Source organism: Phlebotomus argentipes, unplaced genomic scaffold, assembly GCF_947086385.1.
Source record: "Phlebotomus argentipes unplaced genomic scaffold, Phlebotomus argentipes genome assembly scaffold_4, whole genome shotgun sequence".
Taxonomy (NCBI): Eukaryota; Metazoa; Arthropoda; class Insecta; order Diptera; family Psychodidae; genus Phlebotomus; species Phlebotomus argentipes.
In genome coordinates this window covers 629,570-647,473 of record NW_026776174.1, presented here as the reverse complement: position 1 = coordinate 647,473, position 17,904 = coordinate 629,570, and the positions used below count along the sequence as shown (strand labels likewise).

At 38.6% G+C, this 17,904-nt stretch overlaps 1 protein-coding gene across 1 annotated transcript in view; it reads right to left on the bottom strand.

The window, feature by feature from the left end:
- The window catches only part of LOC132257796 (uncharacterized), a 129,429-nt gene extending 113,507 nt beyond the window's left edge, over window positions 1-15,922 (bottom strand). Inside the window, exon 1 of the mRNA XM_059754827.1 lies at window positions 15,804-15,922. Coding sequence (XP_059610810.1) covers window positions 15,804-15,918 — 115 coding nt within the window. The 5' untranslated portion in view covers window positions 15,919-15,922. The remainder of the gene's footprint in view (window positions 1-15,803) is intronic.
- Window positions 15,923-17,904: the final 1,982 nt, after the last annotated feature.

Genomic DNA, 17,904 nt, shown 5'->3' with positions numbered 1-17,904 from the left:
CAGGGAAAGTATATTAAAATCCGTCGCCCGAAGTTAATGAATTCGACGAGACGAGATTAGAGATAGCGCAGAACTTTTCGGAATGACCGGTGATTAATGGCGTTATAGTTAATTACTGCTGAATTATTTAATGAAGAAAAAATGAAGTGTAATTAGTGGGAGTGGAAGATTAAATTTGTCAGATGTCCTGCTGATAGAGGACGTGTCATGAGATCAAGTGTCCAACATTGCACAACTTTCAGCGTCACATGCAAATGTTGATGGATTAAGCGTGAGTTGAAAGGGTGAATCAGGAATGCCGGCAGATTAGCTCAAAAGTTCTGACAATCTCAAAAACCACCAGACAGAGAAAGTCGTTCAAAGAGTGAGGAAAAGTTCACATCAAAGAGTTGCCGATAGTTTAATCAAATAATTTCACCTAATGTGGGAGAGGGAAAATCATACTCCACAGTTGTTTAACAATTGACTCCGTCGTATTAAGCACTAAAGGCTCCCATTGGGACACATGGTCAGTTTGATGACTCCACAATCTCGAATTTTGTCTCCCCACACTTCAACATGTGTTTGCCTCTGTGGGTGTCCAATAAAACATGACACGATATGGGATGAAATCCTGAGGAGTTCCAGTCGTAAATTACCGTCAACTCACTATTAGTTTTATCTCATGCTATAAGTATATCTTGGAGATAATTTCACCCACTGAAATCACTGTGTAAGCAACTTGATAATTCCGGTTAATTTCTCAATCTTCAGACTAACTAAAGCGTCGTTGCGACTTTACAGATTTATTTTTCAGTTCTGTCTGAAATAATCTCGAAAAACTTCCAGGAGTTTTCAGGGACTCAATGAAATGCTTTAGGACATCAGTTTCCTTGGAAAGAGTCAAAAAATGTTCAGAAACACATAATCTCAAATCTGATGCATCAAGATGTGCATAATAAGACAGATAATTTCAATCAATTCGTATTTATTAACCAGAAAATATCAATATCGTCTTTTTGCTTGATTTGCTTGTAAACTTTTCGTCTCTTCTTGTCTTCACCAAATAAATTCCTAGATAAATTACCCACTTTCGTAATTGTTCTGAATTCTAAGGCTGAAATTAATTCAATGCTTGGGAAATCATGGAGAAACACACGAGAAATTGATGATATACAATAAAATAAGTGGCAGGATACTTTTAATTAACCACTAATTTCTTAAATGCAAATTTTTAACACAAACACACAGAAAATTCTGTACATTTGTTTGAAAGGAGTTTCATAAATTTCATGCCTGGAGCTGAACATGTGATGAAAAGTGAGCATTTGACAGAAGTTTGTTCAGTGTACGAGAGCGTTGTATTTCACGTATTTGCACATGACTGTTTATATGTTAAATGATAAAAGGGGAATTTAATCATGAGAGAGAGATTTACGGTGTTTCCCACGCTCTAAAAGGCTGCGCATTTCCTCAGCCCAGGTATAAGACTCCCAATGAAATTTTATACAACCCCTGAGTAAGATAAATATGGCTTGGGTAGCAGTGAGAGAGACAAAGTCTACAGTTTGATATTTAACAAAGCCAAAATGGTTGAGGGCGGCAATAGTGCAGTGGTAAATGGGGAAAGTTTTCACTAAGTGCACAAACAACCGCCGATACCGGTAACTTGGAGGCAACCACCCCCTGGCACTGCACCCATCCACTTAGCAAGGGAGCAGCATGAAAAGCCCTCTCTCTCTCTCCTTCTCTCCTTACTGATGAAATCGGAAGTTGTTGTCTCGCAAACTTCTCCGTGTTACGTATGGTGACAGCGATAAAAAGAATATTTTAGGTAAACTCTAATGCGAAATTGTCTCTCGTATGTCTCCTCAGAGGACGAACATGCTACAATACTCCTTCTTGTCTGCACACAAGATTTTTCCCAACATGATGATGTGACCGTGCAGAGAAACTATACTCTTGGAAATCCTCAACTTTCCCCCGAATCGATGGCTTCACTGCGAAATATCCACCCCATTAGTGCGCCAAATGGATTTCAATGGCTAAACTTGCAACATCCGCTGATACATCTATACCCTCTTTTCCTCCTCGGACAGCCGCTGGAAAAAGTAGCAATTTCTTCAAAAACCCTTGCTAAACTTTCAACAAGATTGCACACAAAATTATAGGGAATGCAGGCGAAATTGTTCCACGCCAATAATATTCATTGTGCTTTTCTTCTCTCTTACACTCTCTTCCGATGTCGCCATTCTTCGAGAAAGTTTTATTGTGAATCCGCAGAGTTGATAATTAAAGTGTTTCCACCTCAAAATCCACACTGAAGACAGGAGTTTTCCGAATATTCATATTGATTTGTAATTCTTTCGTATTTATCATTCTATTTTAGTCCATATTTTGCCATACAAAGCTTTCAAAATTAGAGTGAAAATGCCATGTTTTACTGCTTGTGTAATCAGTGTGAAAACAAATATTAAGCCTAATGAAAGAACTGTAAATTGTTGTTTATCATCCCTTCACTATTCAAATTGATCTATTCCAAATAACTAATTAGGAAAATGTGATGAAATTTGATCTATCGACGGGTGTATCAGAAACTATGAAAAAGAAAATTGCCTCAAATTGCAGTGAAACGCATAAAAACGCCTTTTTGATAAACATAATTATTTTAAATTTTCAGGATATTCCTAAAATGTTCTTAGATTTTGAATGAATGTAATATTTACTTGAGAAGTTGTTTGGATAAAATTGTACTCAAAGATTATTATAAATTGCCTGAAAAGTAATATTTCAATCAAAAAATCCAATAAAATCAACGGAAATATTCACAAAATAATTATTATGAATGATTAGAAGGTGTTTTGAGGAAATTTGACAAATTTCCAACTTTCACTCTTGATAAATGGCAATTTTGACTTTTCATAGTTTTCTATTTAGCCGTCGAAATGTTGGAAATAAAATTATAAACTTTGTGCCAACCGAATGACAGCCAATATCGACCAGTATTCTAAATGGTTAATCATGATTCTAACACGCAATAATTTGCAAAATTAATCTGTGCTAATAACAATCACTTTTGTGTGTTTGAATATGATTAGTTCATAGTTAAAGTACACAATCGACGTGATGTCGTTTAAAATATCTATATTTCCGCTTAAAGTTTGATATTCCATTCACGATCGCCGCATAAGAAATGTTGTCAGTCTAGTAGAAAATGCGGTTCTTCGGCAAATGATTGCATTTATTCCAGAGAAGTGAAAAGACTATGATGGTGAGTGAACAATAAAATTCAACGTAAGAGTGGAAAATATTGCATTAGACAGGGAGGAACCGCAGCAACTCCTTCACCTGCAATTGCATCGCGCCACCACACTTTTTCCCAATAATTTCCACTACATCTGCAGTAAAATAAAATTCCCTTGTATGCAATTTTAAATATTTTCCCCGCACTGGAATGCAGTGTGGTGGGAAATTTATGCGAATGGCTGAGGGTGTTTTCGGTCTCGACGTGCGGCTGCAAAGTCGCGGAAGGACGATTCCGTATGGTGATTGTTGCCTTACGGTTCAGTCTCTCGATATTCCCCGCCATATCGTCGGTCAGAGACCATAGTCTCTGAGGGGTGGTGGTGGTGGAATTGCGAACACCTTGGCAATATAAAATGGAAACGACATACACAGGGTGGCACTGCAAAGTTGTGAATTTCCCACCCATTCTCTGTGCTCTGTTGAGCATTTTTAGCCATTCCGGCTCTCGTGTGGCAAAAATACCATGTAAAACAATGTAGACAGGCGTCTCAAGTGCGGAATAAGGGATAAGGGAATGGAATTCTTGTAATAGAATCACGTATTATGTGATGGCACAGGAATAAATCCAACATTCCACTCTTCATCAATATCTACTTGAATTTCTCTCTATATTCTCCCATCTCACCTCTCAATCCGCAAACCTATACATTTCACTCAACATCACCCACCAAGTCACTTTCACAAGGTGTTTTATCTTGCATTTCGACGAACTTGTGATGAGAACTAGACATGTGAGTAATAAGACGATATCAAATGTACGGAATAATGTGGAGAAATTTCAAGTTTTCACATTATATCTTTGAAATGAAACCAACACAAGTTCCATAGAAATCAAAAGCATTCTTCAGCATATTCTCAATGTTTATCATTTCATAAGGTATGAATTTGAAAGAAGGAAAATTCAAGATGAAAACTATATTCTTCGTTAGATATTTTCTAATAACAATTTTCTCAAATTGTTTTCACAATTTTCACACCAGCGCACATTTGGCAGAGAATCACTTTGTCTATAAAATGACTCTGTTCGCGAATGCCGCAGTTCTCAAAACCCATTGAAACGCGTGTTTCGGTGCAGAAAATTCATAAATACAATTTACTCTCGCGCATCATTGGCGAACTTGAGTCGCCCAAACACACGTGCAGATAAGAGTTGCAATTAAAGTGCCACGTAATTGCTTTCAAGACAAATAATAATTCCATTGAATTAATTCACTTGTCAACATGGAATCTCAAGTCAAATGTTGTCAAAAGGAGCAGGAAAACAATGAATAACGCAGAATGGAATCTGACTCTTCTGCCCGCCCAGCAATAATCCTCGAAAACGTTATGAAGTAATTTACGATGTATTTCTTCATTTCCCTTTATTTAATATTGACTTTCATTCCTCCAGGTACACAGGGAGTCAGACCTCCACTTTCCGTGCGGCCTCGACTTCCACGAACTTTTCTTGTGACAATATGAATTATTAATTTTGCAACTTAGATGGAGCCCACAGCAAACAGACACTCAGACACGGAATGGACAGCTAAATTGTGTCCTCCGGCTAATGTTTTTGTCTTCTCGGTTCACTGTTGAAAATTTAAAGTATTCTGAGTTTGTCTTAAAGTCATGCAATTGAGTTATTTTAAGATTTCTGGAAAAGAAAGAAGTTTGCAGACACTTTCAGTGTGATATTTCTGTGAGAATCAACTCAAAATCGCTTGTTTTGAGTATATTTTCCGCACATAACCTTAAAATATCACTAAGAAATCTTCAAAAACTGTGTTAGAATACGAATTATTCACTAAATCTGTCCCTGATTCGTTACATAACCTACTAAACGATTATTACGATTGTTTTTATGTAAATATCAATAACTTTCGCTGAATTGTACGCTTTTTCTGACTATATTATCTCTCTCTTGGCCGATATTGCAAATTGTCAACAGATGTAAAACATATTACGAGTTCTGATAAAGAACTTTTCAATTTCACTCATAAATTAATTCTCCTTCTGTGCGTCGTCACATAGAAATACGTTGCCTACATTTTATCGATTTCTCCTAATCAAAACCAAGATACATAATTCTCTGCATATTACATGTATTCATTTCAATGCAAAATCATTTAATATACTTTTCAATAATATACACTCATAATGAAATTCTGAACTTTTTTTCCACTTTATCCGGGGTGGAAAGAAGTGGGTTGTGTTATTAGAAAGGAGATTCGCTTCGGAAGCTTTCGAGAATGTGATATGCGAAGTTGATGTGGAGCAGATGGCGTTAAACGTGAGAATCAAGCATGAACGTTGGCTCTTGTTCTGCTGTATTGGTTTAATTAACTGATTAAAAATCCACTTTAGAATTATACCCATCTTCATTCCATTCATTAACGGGGAATTTTTCCCGGGAAAGCTTCTTGTAAGCTCTCTTTTCCCCATGATTTTCACTTCTCCCTTGCCATACTTATACTCTATGTTTAAATGTACATTGCTTAATGTATAAACATTGAAATTTTATTTGTGCCTCTCACACAGGGAGATAAATGGATGGGGAAGAAGAGCTTCGGCAGTGAGTTAGAGAGGGAAAAATCCCCCCAAATGCAATCACCGATACGACGTTGGTATTTACTTATAAATCTTTTCATCCCTTATCACGAAAAGATAATCTTCAATCAGAGCACATACAAAAATTTCTATTCACTTTTCTACTTCCTCCGGGTGGTGAGTTCCCTTTCAATTCCCTCCTTCGTGGTGTGCAAAAGACGTATGACAGTCTTTTCATTTCATCCCTCGCCCACCCGTTCGAAATGGAAACGTTTAAGACACCGATATGTACTTTCCTCCATTCGCCTCTTTTTTTTTTCTTACGCTGCGAGACCAAACTCCTCCTTAGAATACATTTGCATTTATGCATGAGAAAGAAAATTAGGAATTTTCCTCATTCGCTCAGCTTCATGCCAAAAAGAGCCTCCACTTTTGGCACTATATAGTGTGTCACATTTGAAATTCATTTGATAGCAAATTCAGCGTTTACCCCAGTTTCTGCGACTTCTGTGGGCGTGTGAAGGTCGTGAAGAAATATCAATAGTCGTTTTGTATATTGCGCGATTCACCTTATTTAGCAGGAAAAAAAAGGATTCTCTTCTAAACCCTAATTTTCATTGCCTCCGGCAAATGCATGCCAAACATGGTGGTGTAATGAACGAAAAGGGGTTTATTAGCAATTTCAGTGGCCCACGGAAAATACCCCTTTAATTAAGCAAAAGTCATAAATCATGAGTGAATCCTCGCACAAAAGTCTGTGAATGTTGCCAACAACCACAAAGCCCCAACAGCAAATCACGATAAATTTAAGAAGCATTATCCCAAAATATGGAGAGAAGCTATAAAATCTCATCTCGCCGGAATGTGCAATTACCACTTTCAATCGCTCTCATCCGTCATCTTTAGCTTTTTATTGCAGTTTCTTGTGCGATGGTGTCTTTGGGGGGGAAAAAGCGGCATCATCTCGTCTTACAATGCTGTAAATCTCTGTGGCCAAAAAATGGAATTTCATTTTGCAATAATATTAACTTCCCATCCAATTGCAGTCAATGTGCAGGAGATTGAGCGTCTTATTGCCCAACATTTATCACCGTGGGGCGCTGAGAATGTGGTTGGTTTTTGTGGCACTCAAATCGCATTTCAATATCTCTCAGGAGGGATAAAAATCATCCTCAATTGCCAGACAAAAATTGTCACTTCAACGCATTTATGGATATTGCTGACTTCCTCCAGAGAATCGTAATTTTATCATAATCTCCTCGTGATACAAGAAAAGACACGAAAATGTAAGATTAAAGACTAAAAAAGAAAATCTCATAGTGCTGAAGGATATTTCAGGAAAAATTCAACATGGCGAAATTCACAAGTTGAGAGATATACGAGATATGAAAGAATAATTGAAATATTCATCTCACATTTCCATCACAAATCATCTCAGATTTTTCTTATTTTCTCGCACAAAGTATAAAATCTCCCATTCTTGCAAACACACATCAAAAAGATAAAAGAAAGTCTGCATATGGATGATAGAATATACATAAAACTAATGTATTAAATTGAAACAATTTCAATCTAATTTCCTTGTTAACGTTTTCCTTTAGATTCCTTCCTTTTTTTTCCTCCTTCGCGAGACGGTAACACGGAAAATCTCATTCTAAGCTCTCGGGATTATCCCTGGGATGTACACAAAATTTCAATTAAAGCGTAATATTCTTTTAGACTCACCGAATTAGAAGGGCAAATCACTTGACATGATTTCACTCCCTTGCGAATTATTAATGTTTGTTGGAAGAAAAGCGATAAGATGGTTAGAATACAAGCTGATATTGTTCTTAATGCAAATATTCTTATTGTACAATTTCTGGGAGATATTAACCTCAAATTTACTGCATGATTAGCCCCTGAAATCGCTTCTCTCGCACACAAACGATCCAAGACAAATCCAAGACTGGGACTTGTTGGAATGTTTCATGGTTTTAAATTGGGAAATCACCTTTCAAGAAATCAGTGTGCTATCGAATTAGTCTGTGGCGAAATGTATTTACTTTGTATAAGCTCTGCTAGAGAAGAAAAAAAAACCAAATGGAGTCGCAGTGTTGTGAGCTGTCGAAGAGGAAAGGGCGATGAAATGACGAGAAAATTTGTGGATGAAAAATCGAAGAGCAATTTTCTCCCTCTGTTCAATCTAAATTGTGCACTATTTTGAACTCATAGCCATGAGAAAATTGTTTACATATTCCCCATGGGGGTGTGGGGGTTGCTTTTTTCCCCGCATTGACGAGAGGGTGGCAGGCAGCCGGAGAAATCACGGCCGGAGGTATTACATTTCGCCCGCACATGTACGGTTATCCGATTATAAAACAGCACAACCGGGAGTTACATAAGGAAAATGATCACTCCGTGAAATTGTTCGACGCCAAGACATTCAATTGATGGGCGGGTGAGGCGAAGACAGCTACAGTGGCAGTGGATTCCGTGGCATGGGTGGGCGATACGTAATGAAATTCGTCGATGTAAGCTCGAGATTACATGCGTGTTGATGGCAGAGGGTGGGACCGCGCGCCGCACTCTCGGAGAATATGAGATTTTAATACAAACAAGAAGCAAGTATTTCCTCAGATAAAATTGCGATTAAAATGAGGCACAACCCCGCGTCTCACACTTGGCTTGACTGGCTGTGCTTCCACCCAATAAATATCCACCCTCCGCGATATTCCCTCCATTTCTTCTTCTGTCTGTCAGCCATGCACAGAGGGTGGAATTTGTTCACGTGCCATCAGTAAATTAAGGTGTTTTGATTTACGAGTGGAGAAGAGAACTTCATTACCACTATTTTCCATTTTAATATTTTATTTTATTATATATCCTACAATGTTGTAACTAATAATTCTTAAGTCGCACTCTCTTCGCCCCCATCCTTGTTGAGGGATTTAATTTTCTCTCTCTCTCTCCCCGAGAGCATGGAAATTTTACCAATTTACCTACATTCTGTCATCATATTTCTGTCGCACAACTCACCCTCTATAAACTTCATATTCTCTCCCTGCACATATATCGGCGTAAGAAGCTAAATGTGTAATATGAGTAATGTATACTATATCACAGAACTATGAACACTCTCGCCATGTAGAAAATGATTTGCACGCAACTTTTTGCCTTTTAGACCTATTTTTAGTTGTCGCACGCCTAATGAGTGCTGTTTACTGTATCCACTCGACTGGGGCGAAATTTCCTTGCTAAAAATACCCCCCAGGGAAATCCCTCAGCCGTGGGTGGTGTGCTATTATAAATTCACAGGGGAGAATTTGCCAGGAGCATCCAATATAATACGCGGCAATTAACTTTGGAGATGATTTCCAAATGGACAGTTCTACTCTAGAGATCATTAAAAATACATACAATTGCCCAGTAATTCTTCTATGCTTTTGTACAACTTTCCAGGGGAAATTGCTCGAAATTTCACTGGAGTAAATAATGCATTTTGAAAGCAATAATAGATTATTTTGCCTAAATATCTAAATCTCTAGCAAATATAACTTCACACTGGACGACTTGGATTGATTTTCAAATAATAAATCAAAGTGTTGATGAATTGAAAATCATTAATTTTCATTGATATCCACAAATAATAGGTTCATTTGATTCATAGCTACGGAAATAGTTTCTACATACAATTAATAGAATGTGTCAGAAAACTGAAAGGCATCAAACAATTGAATATATTATTAACCAAACCTTCTCAAAATTCTGGATAATAGCGACACAATAAATTTATAGAGAAAAAACCCACCATTTTCAAATGACTTCCATAAATATTTCCTGGGAGACTCATTTGATTCAGGCCGTTTGCATTTTGGATATTATTTATGGGATCTCTGGGTACCATATGGTATAAAATAAAATGTGAAAACACAGTGGAGAAACTACAAGACAAAGTTCCAGGTAAATATTCAAGTTCACACGAAGCCCAGAGTGGGCCAATTTGCCATTAATATTTTATCGTGGTGTTATTCACAGTAGCTCAATTTTATTTGTGGAAGAAACAAAGGGAAAGTTTATGATTAATTATTTCCCCAAAAAAAAATGCCAGAGGGAGAGAGGGAGAAGAAAATCGGGGGGTGGATGGAAGGGAAAGCAATCAAAATTATCCGTCTCCGAGTCGAATGGAATAGAACGAAGAGTCACTGACTTTGGTGTTGCGCCATTGTATAGTAAATAGGGAGAAAGTTTGTTAAATGACTCCATTAAAAGAATATTTCACGAACAATTTTCGTTAGTGGGTGAGAAAAGACAATTCCCAGCACTTAATTAATGTCACTATTGGGAAATAAAAGTTGACCAGGAATTGCTCTACTTCGTCCAGTAATCCCCTAAGCATCTTCTCGTTATTTATGAATATTTAGCCAATGTATTAAGTATAAAAGCTCCATCTGGAAAGAGCTTTGAATTATGTACAATTTGTTCCGTTCTGACCACACAAAACACGCCATGCTTTTGCCACTAAAACATAATCTGCTGCATAATCCAAAATAAATTCTCTCCTCGTCGCTTTTTCCTCTCCAGAGAGAGCATTTTGCCGCCCTGTTTTTCCTATATCCATGGGGAGAGTTGCTATATCACACAAGCTCTGGGGGTGGGAAAAGTGGGTTATGTGTATGACGCAATAATCTATCCAGTCAGTTATTGAGCTTCTCATCAATGGACTTCCCAATTGCCAATTGGATAAGTTAATTGCAACTGACAAATTGGTATATTTCTGCGAGACAGAGAGAGAGAAAGAGAGGAATTATTATCCTGATGAATTTCCATGTCCAAATTCCTGCCACAAAGTCTTTTTCGGCTTTCAATTTGACAGGCAAAATATCTCCAAAACTTCCATCAAAAGAGTTTTCGCATTGAAAGTTCGCCCCCAAAAAAATATGATCAAATTAAGTTTTTGACGCTTTCAGATCGAAAAGGAAGAATCGCGGTTATGCAAATGACTCTCTGCTAATATTTATGCATGATAAACCAAATTTAATCACATTGTATCATCAAAGGGAGAATGTGTGACGCAGTGATAAAAATGCTGTATAACTTGTCCAATAAAAATATGTAAATTCAAATTAAACACAAATATAAATAGGTAATGAGTTATTCTGATGGTTTTATATCAATTTTAATTACAAACGGGAATTGTTTGATTTTGTATTAATAAATTTATCATCAATGTATAACATGAGTGACATAAAGAGGCCATAAATATTCATGTGTTTGAGTAACTATCATATGAAATATTCTGTACATTTGCACACATGTGGGAAAATGCGCTATTGATTTCTCATCGTGGGCTTGACAGTAAAAGCTCAAAAATCTTCAGCTTTTTCCTCTCCTCCTCCCTCTCTCTCTCTCTCTGTCAATTTTCCACGCGAAAATGTCTCAATTTTTCCTCCCATTCCACACACACACACAGACACAGTGAAAACCTTCACGATATTCTTTCAATTCTCCCATGTGCAAAAGTGGAACATCATCGCTCATATATTCGCTCTTTCTTTCAATGGGAATCTTTCATTTGCATTGTGAATGCCTTCATGTGAACGTGATATGACATTATGAAATGTTTGCATCTGGCTCGTGTCATAAGCTTCAAAATACATTTTCACATAAACAGATACAGTATATGTACACAACGAGAATGGATGGTGATGAAATATACGATAGAGTTTCTTTAGCTTTTTCATACCATCGCACTTTCCCTCATCTCTCTATCGTGCTTTTCCTTTCGGCAAATTCATGCGATAGTGAAATACACGACAGATGCCAAAACGGGAAGAAGTCACAGAAGAAGATGAAAAAAAAACTAAAGTATAGAATGAATCATCTTCGGAAGATGAAAATTTTATAATCTCTCTTTCTCAAGAAACAGCGAAAAGTGTCGTTAAAAATTCACACAGTCAAATCTTGAATTCTCTTGACTTTTTTTATAAAAATATCTCGCTTTTTTGTAGCTTGAGAGATTTTGTTTGTCATGAAATTCTCAGAAATTTCCCAACACGTGCCGTAATAATTAAGAAAAAGCGCATTTAAAAATTATGAGGAATTTTTTTTATTGCTCCGTCACTTCCGGAAGTTGAGATAAATTCGTGGAAATCTCAACTTCCGCCAATGACGGTTAATTGCCATAATCGGTAAACAAGGAGAGCTTTTCCTTCCTCAAATCTACATCGCGTCGTATTTTTTTTCTGAGAAATTGAAAGTTGAGAGCATTTAATATCAAATATCGCATCATTATTAAATGTTTAACCAGAAATTTTCCCTTCCTGAGGTTGGCAATATTGATTTTTCTTGACATAAATTCATTTAGGAAAAAAAAGGTAAGGGGAAAAAACTTTATTTTCATTCACGTGAAAGGTTTTTTTTCTCTCTCTCTCTCTCTTTTCCTGAGGCTCTGAACACCTCCGCGTCTACCCAGTTTTTCACTCTCCTTTTCTCCCAATCAAACATGAAAAGGCGCAGGCATGAAAAAGAGTGAGAAATTTATATGGCAAAGTTAACATATCCCGACAACGGGAAGCATTAAAATTCTATAAAAGCATTTCGAAAAAGTTTGACTCTTTTTCCCTCTCCTCCCCCCCCTGAACAGAATCGGAGGAGGGATGAAGAAAACATTTCCTGTTAAAGTTTTATATTGGAGTTATGACTTTGGAATAATGATTTTTATTTTCAATATCTATCCACTCCATTATTCCGTGTTGTTGTCTCTCTACGTTAGGGATTCGTGATGCAAGCAATATCGAATGCGAAATCCCCGTCACTTCCGCCGGGGAGAGTTGAGAAGCGTGTTGGAAAAGGTACATATATAGCTTTGGGGAGTACGAGAAATTCAATGATTAAAGCAATTTCACTGTCATGCAACTTTTTCTATGCACTTTTCCAAACTTTCCACTATAATTGGTGCGACATACTTCATCAATAGTCAGAACGTTGAAAATCTCTTTTTACCTGAATAATCACCGCACAGCAATTTGCCAGTTCCTCTATGTAATTTTTGTATTATCCCTGAGCGAAGTAATACAGTGACGAAAGTTAGCTTAGGACACCTTTTAGTTTAATGGTAAAAATTCGACATTTCTTTCAATTTTTGAGACATTTACCATAAGATGAAGAACGAGCAGAATTTCATTATCTTTCAAATGACGTTAAGATCATGGCGATATCTCAAATTGGGTTCGAGATATTGTAAAATGCACGGAAAAGTGCGCAAAACGACAATGAAATTTCCATTAAATCCACATCAAATCGTTGTTGATCGTTTAACAACAATCATGTTGTCGTGAAAATTACAACATTTTGATAGTTGAGCCATAAAACGCGACTGATCCCTCGATATATCGAAGGTTCAACCGATATTTATGGGGTTTCGGACGACATTTCACAACTCAAAACGGACAAAATCATTAAATTCTTTCGCAAATCTTCCATTTTCGCAATCCCTGAGTGTGTTTAGCGCCAGTTTAGCCACGAATTTTCGCTGATCTCTCGCTCTTAGGTGTCCTAAGCTAATTTTCGCTACTGTATATATCAGCACAGACTCTCTCTCTCTTCCCATGTCAATGCAGAGGAAAATAAAACGAGAGACTGAGGTGCTTTTTGTCGCATGGAAGAGATTACAAAACACCAACGATATGTTGCAGGAACGTATAAAGCCCATTAATCTGTTATGCTCTGGGGCGATTTTATTTGTAAGGTGGTACGTGTTTTTGGCAATTTTTTTTTTATTTACAAATCTACACAAAATTTCCCTCTTCCGAAACTCACACGACCCCAAACATGGCCATTTAACAAAACATTCCATATGATGACCCCAGCGTGTGCTTTTTGCGCCACTCTCCTGTGCATACATTGACGATGGACCTATTTGGTAGTCCAGCTAGGCGGTCAAAGCTTAAGCGTGTCAACTAATATTTTTACCGCGCAACTCTCGCACCATCGCATACATATCTGTGTTCAACCCCTTCAGCGTTTCATGCCATGACGCCAATTGTAATGAAATTTTCAATTAAAACCGAATTAAATTTTTTTACACGTGAAAAAGTTTAACCGTGATATCTCACAAAATAATTACCAACGCACTTTGTGGTGGTGAAAACTTTGCGGGAATTGCGAACTTGTGGACAAATGTGGAGATGAAAAAAAAATGTACAAAATTTATTTTTCAGATCCTCTATTTCTCTCCTCTGGGGGGATGTGTTGGGGTGTTGTGGGGAGGAAAGTAACCTTGGCAGGAAGTTCAATTAAGTTAAAAGGAAGTTCGTTTTTGTTTTCATCAGGCGTGGAAGATTCCTAAGTGTATTTTCTCCAGTGAAATCATCATGAGAAAGTTTCTCCTCTTAACATTATTTGGAGTCAACATGGTGTGATTTGTGTATGTGTAGCCTTAAGATTTACTGAGGAATTTTTCTCATGAAATAATTATAAACACTTCTTCTTCTCCCCCCAGATATATATACACACTCACTCTCTCTCTCTCTCTCTCGCCAGGGAATAAAGCATCGAGAAACAACACCAGAAACTTTCTCCAGATACGCATTAACGTACAAAAGTTAACTCAATTTGCGTACTTTTCTCTCTACTTCCTGAAATATCAATTTATTTTGCACCGTTGATACTCCTGCAAAGGAAGCTCCGTGAAGAGCTTGTTGATTCGTGTATAAGAAACTGCTGGGATAAATTTGCAGATATCATTAATTGACTAAAATAGATTTCTTACATTTCCGCACAGAAAAACTCAACAATTCTCCAGTCAAGATATTCAATGGAAATTTATTTAAACTGGGTTATTGAGGAATTTGCTCTGCATTCATGCACAGAATCCGCAGGAGCTGCGGATTCTATCGATATTCATTGGTGATGATGAAAACTAGTCACATAGAGCAAATATTTGACAACATTCGCCGTCAATTGTTGTGCATGTCTGGGGCGTCACAAAGGATCTTTCTCTCTCTCTCTCTCTTGCCAGATATTTTCACCCCCCATGTAAGTAAATAGGTTGTGCCATTCGACGCATGATATGTACATGTGGAAGTCAAGGGGTGGTGGTGAGGAAAAAAAAGCACGACGAGGGGAGAGAATGACCCTTTCCGCGAACGCCGCACAAAAGATTTCATCCGCCTCTGGCGTTGAGTGTTAGTGCTGATGACAATATTTCCGGCCATTCACCAGAGCATTCTCCACATGACATGGAACAAAATCATTTCCGCCCATTGACAACATTTCAGAACTCGTGTAGCTGCAGGGATTAAAGCGTCATAGAGCGAATATGATCGCAAATTTCCATGAAATCTCAAAGTCAAAAGCTCTTGCATGGCTTCTAAGTTCTACCGCTAATGCATGAATCATGAGATTCCCGCAGTATCCTTTATATCCATCACATATACATATATGGCATATATGCTTCGTGCGTTGTCACAATATGTAATTATGCACATGATTAGATTAGACTATGATGAAAGTACATACGTCAAATATTGGTTTATGCGCTTTCACTGGGTAATTCGTCCAATTTGATAACCATCCCTCTCCAGTGTATGAAAGAAAACTCTCAGTGCATTTGCCACTGTGCGCACCCCTTTTGCGGGGGGGTGGAAAATTTTCCGGAGCAATAAAATTTTGACACAATTTACCCTTATCTCATTTGCAGCAGGACTCTGGCAGTGTGTGAAAGAGTCTCTCAGGGCTTGGGTTGGCGCACAATCGCACGGAGCACTATTTGTCTACACATTAATTCACCGAAAACCCATGTCACCCCTTTTTGCGCCATCCCTCCTGTCCGCACCAGCTCAACCCCATCTGCCCTGGGGGGCGGCGAGCTGTGCAGAAAGTGCGGTGAGAATGAAATTTAAGTTAATCAAATGATATAAACGAGGATTTCGGGAGATGTGTGTGTGAAATGCCTTTTGAGTGTGTTAAACAATGATTTTGTATCAAAATTTGAGCAACATAAAACTTACCCGGATCCTCATCATCATCGGCCCAGTCCATCTGGGTGGAAACAATGGGGAAACATACGAAAGCTGTACAAATGATGATGGCCAACCGCAAAACTAATGCTAATCTTAAACCCATCTCCGGCCGCTTACACTGAGGTCACCATAAAACTCCACTTGCTCCTCTGCTCTCTTTTTTCTCGCTTCCGCCCACTCGCCTCTTTTCTTCCGCCTTTCACCAACACTTCTTCACTCTTGGTTGGAAGGGTGGGCGAGGGTGCCTTTATTGCGATGCTGAGCTCGGGTTTGAATTGTTCTTTCCAAAAATTTCACCACTCGCACTTGGGGTTCCGGACTCCGATCAGGGTGAGCTCGGCAGAGGTGGTGTGTCTTCACCGTTCAGAACACTATGAGCATAAATTGCGAAGCCCAGCACTGACCGTGATGGCGTAATTACCAAACATGACACTATTCACTGTTCAGCGGCACAACTGCGGGTATTATCTCTTGCACAGCACCTTGGCCATTGGGCCAGATGGGGATGATTCGACAGTCACACACAGAGCGAGAGAGTTCCTAAGTCGTCAATTTTTTTTTTCCACTAAGAAATCCACTCTTTCGGCCCTGTCTATTTGATGTCCTTCCAGGCTAGTTAATTACCACCCCAACATAGTTGAACATCATTTTGATAATGGAGCCCCACGGACGGCCGTGCTATTTGCATTAGAGGGCAGAGAGAGCGATCAGGGTGATGAAAATGATGTGCACTGGGGCGTAAAGGAAAGTTTTACTCTCCAGTCCAAGGCATAAACTTTCCCCCGTAACCCGTGTCCTCGGGTCCTGTGTAATTCACCCCGGCACAAGAGGACTTTCTAAATATAGCGTGGACCAGAATTTAAACTCATACACATGGCTGGAAAATTCACTATACACCCCAGTGGTGAGGGATTGTTTAGTCTTATGGCAAACTAGCACTATACACTCCTGCCTTCACCCCTCAAAATGATGGCAATGAGCCAAAAAAGCGGCGAAAAACACCTTCACTCTGGGTGTAATGTTAATTCCACTGATAAGACTCACAGGATCGCATAAGGGCTTCCAACACAGTCTCTCACATCCGCATTTATAATCATTAGCTCGGGGGATTCACCACTGTCAGATGCATCGTCGTAAATTGAGACACACTGGCCCTATACACACCCTTTCTCCGCACCACCAGAAGCCCAGGCTCTCTCGGCCGAGAGAGACGCACAACCCCTCCGCAAGTGGCTCTGGAATTATTTGCAATTTATGCAAATGTACCTCAATGCCAAACTTTTCTTTACACTCGAATATTTCAGCTGTGCGTGGGGCTCTTCAACTAAATTTATTTAATTACTTCTTTTTTTCCACCCCTTTCCCCCTCAATGGTGCTTCCTTGAGGCCAGCGCGCGGCCTCAATTTCGGGGCCCAACAAGGCGCGCGCGAAAAAAACGAGAGACAAAGAACCCCAAAGAGGGTGGCCGATGAGGAAAGTGAAGTAGAATAGACCAGTGAAGAAATAAATTGGGTAATGTAGCATGGAATGTAATTAAAACACCTCATTAGTGAGACTGAAGGAGAAAATGCAAAGTTTACAGAACGAAGGACCATCCCTTGGAGGGCAAAAAAAAGAAGAAATCTCTCCTCGTGTTCTAAGCCAAAAATCACGGGGAGCTCCGGTGGGTGGGTGGGCGGAAAAAAATAGAGCCATAAAGGCAACCCCTCTTATGGAAAGTTTGCCAGGCAACCCCCAAGTGACTTATCAAAAATCTTAATAACCAAGTAAATGCTTTAGAGACTTTTCCATTCACTCCGCAATGTTTTACTTTATTGCATTCCAATAATCGACGGGATTTGGATAAACATTCCGCAGATTTGGGGCGTTAGAAGATGTATAAAATTAGTAGATTTTACGATTATTTGGGTACTTTTTCGCCTCTCCTATCGTACACCTTTGCGGTATCTCTTGTGTTCTTGGAGAGATACTGATTTCTTTTCCAGGAAAATCCTCCGCCATTTGTATACGTAGCGTGCGTTGTCGTCATCCTAACTGAATCATGATTTATGATTACGCAAATTTAACAAGATTCAAATTTGTTGCCAT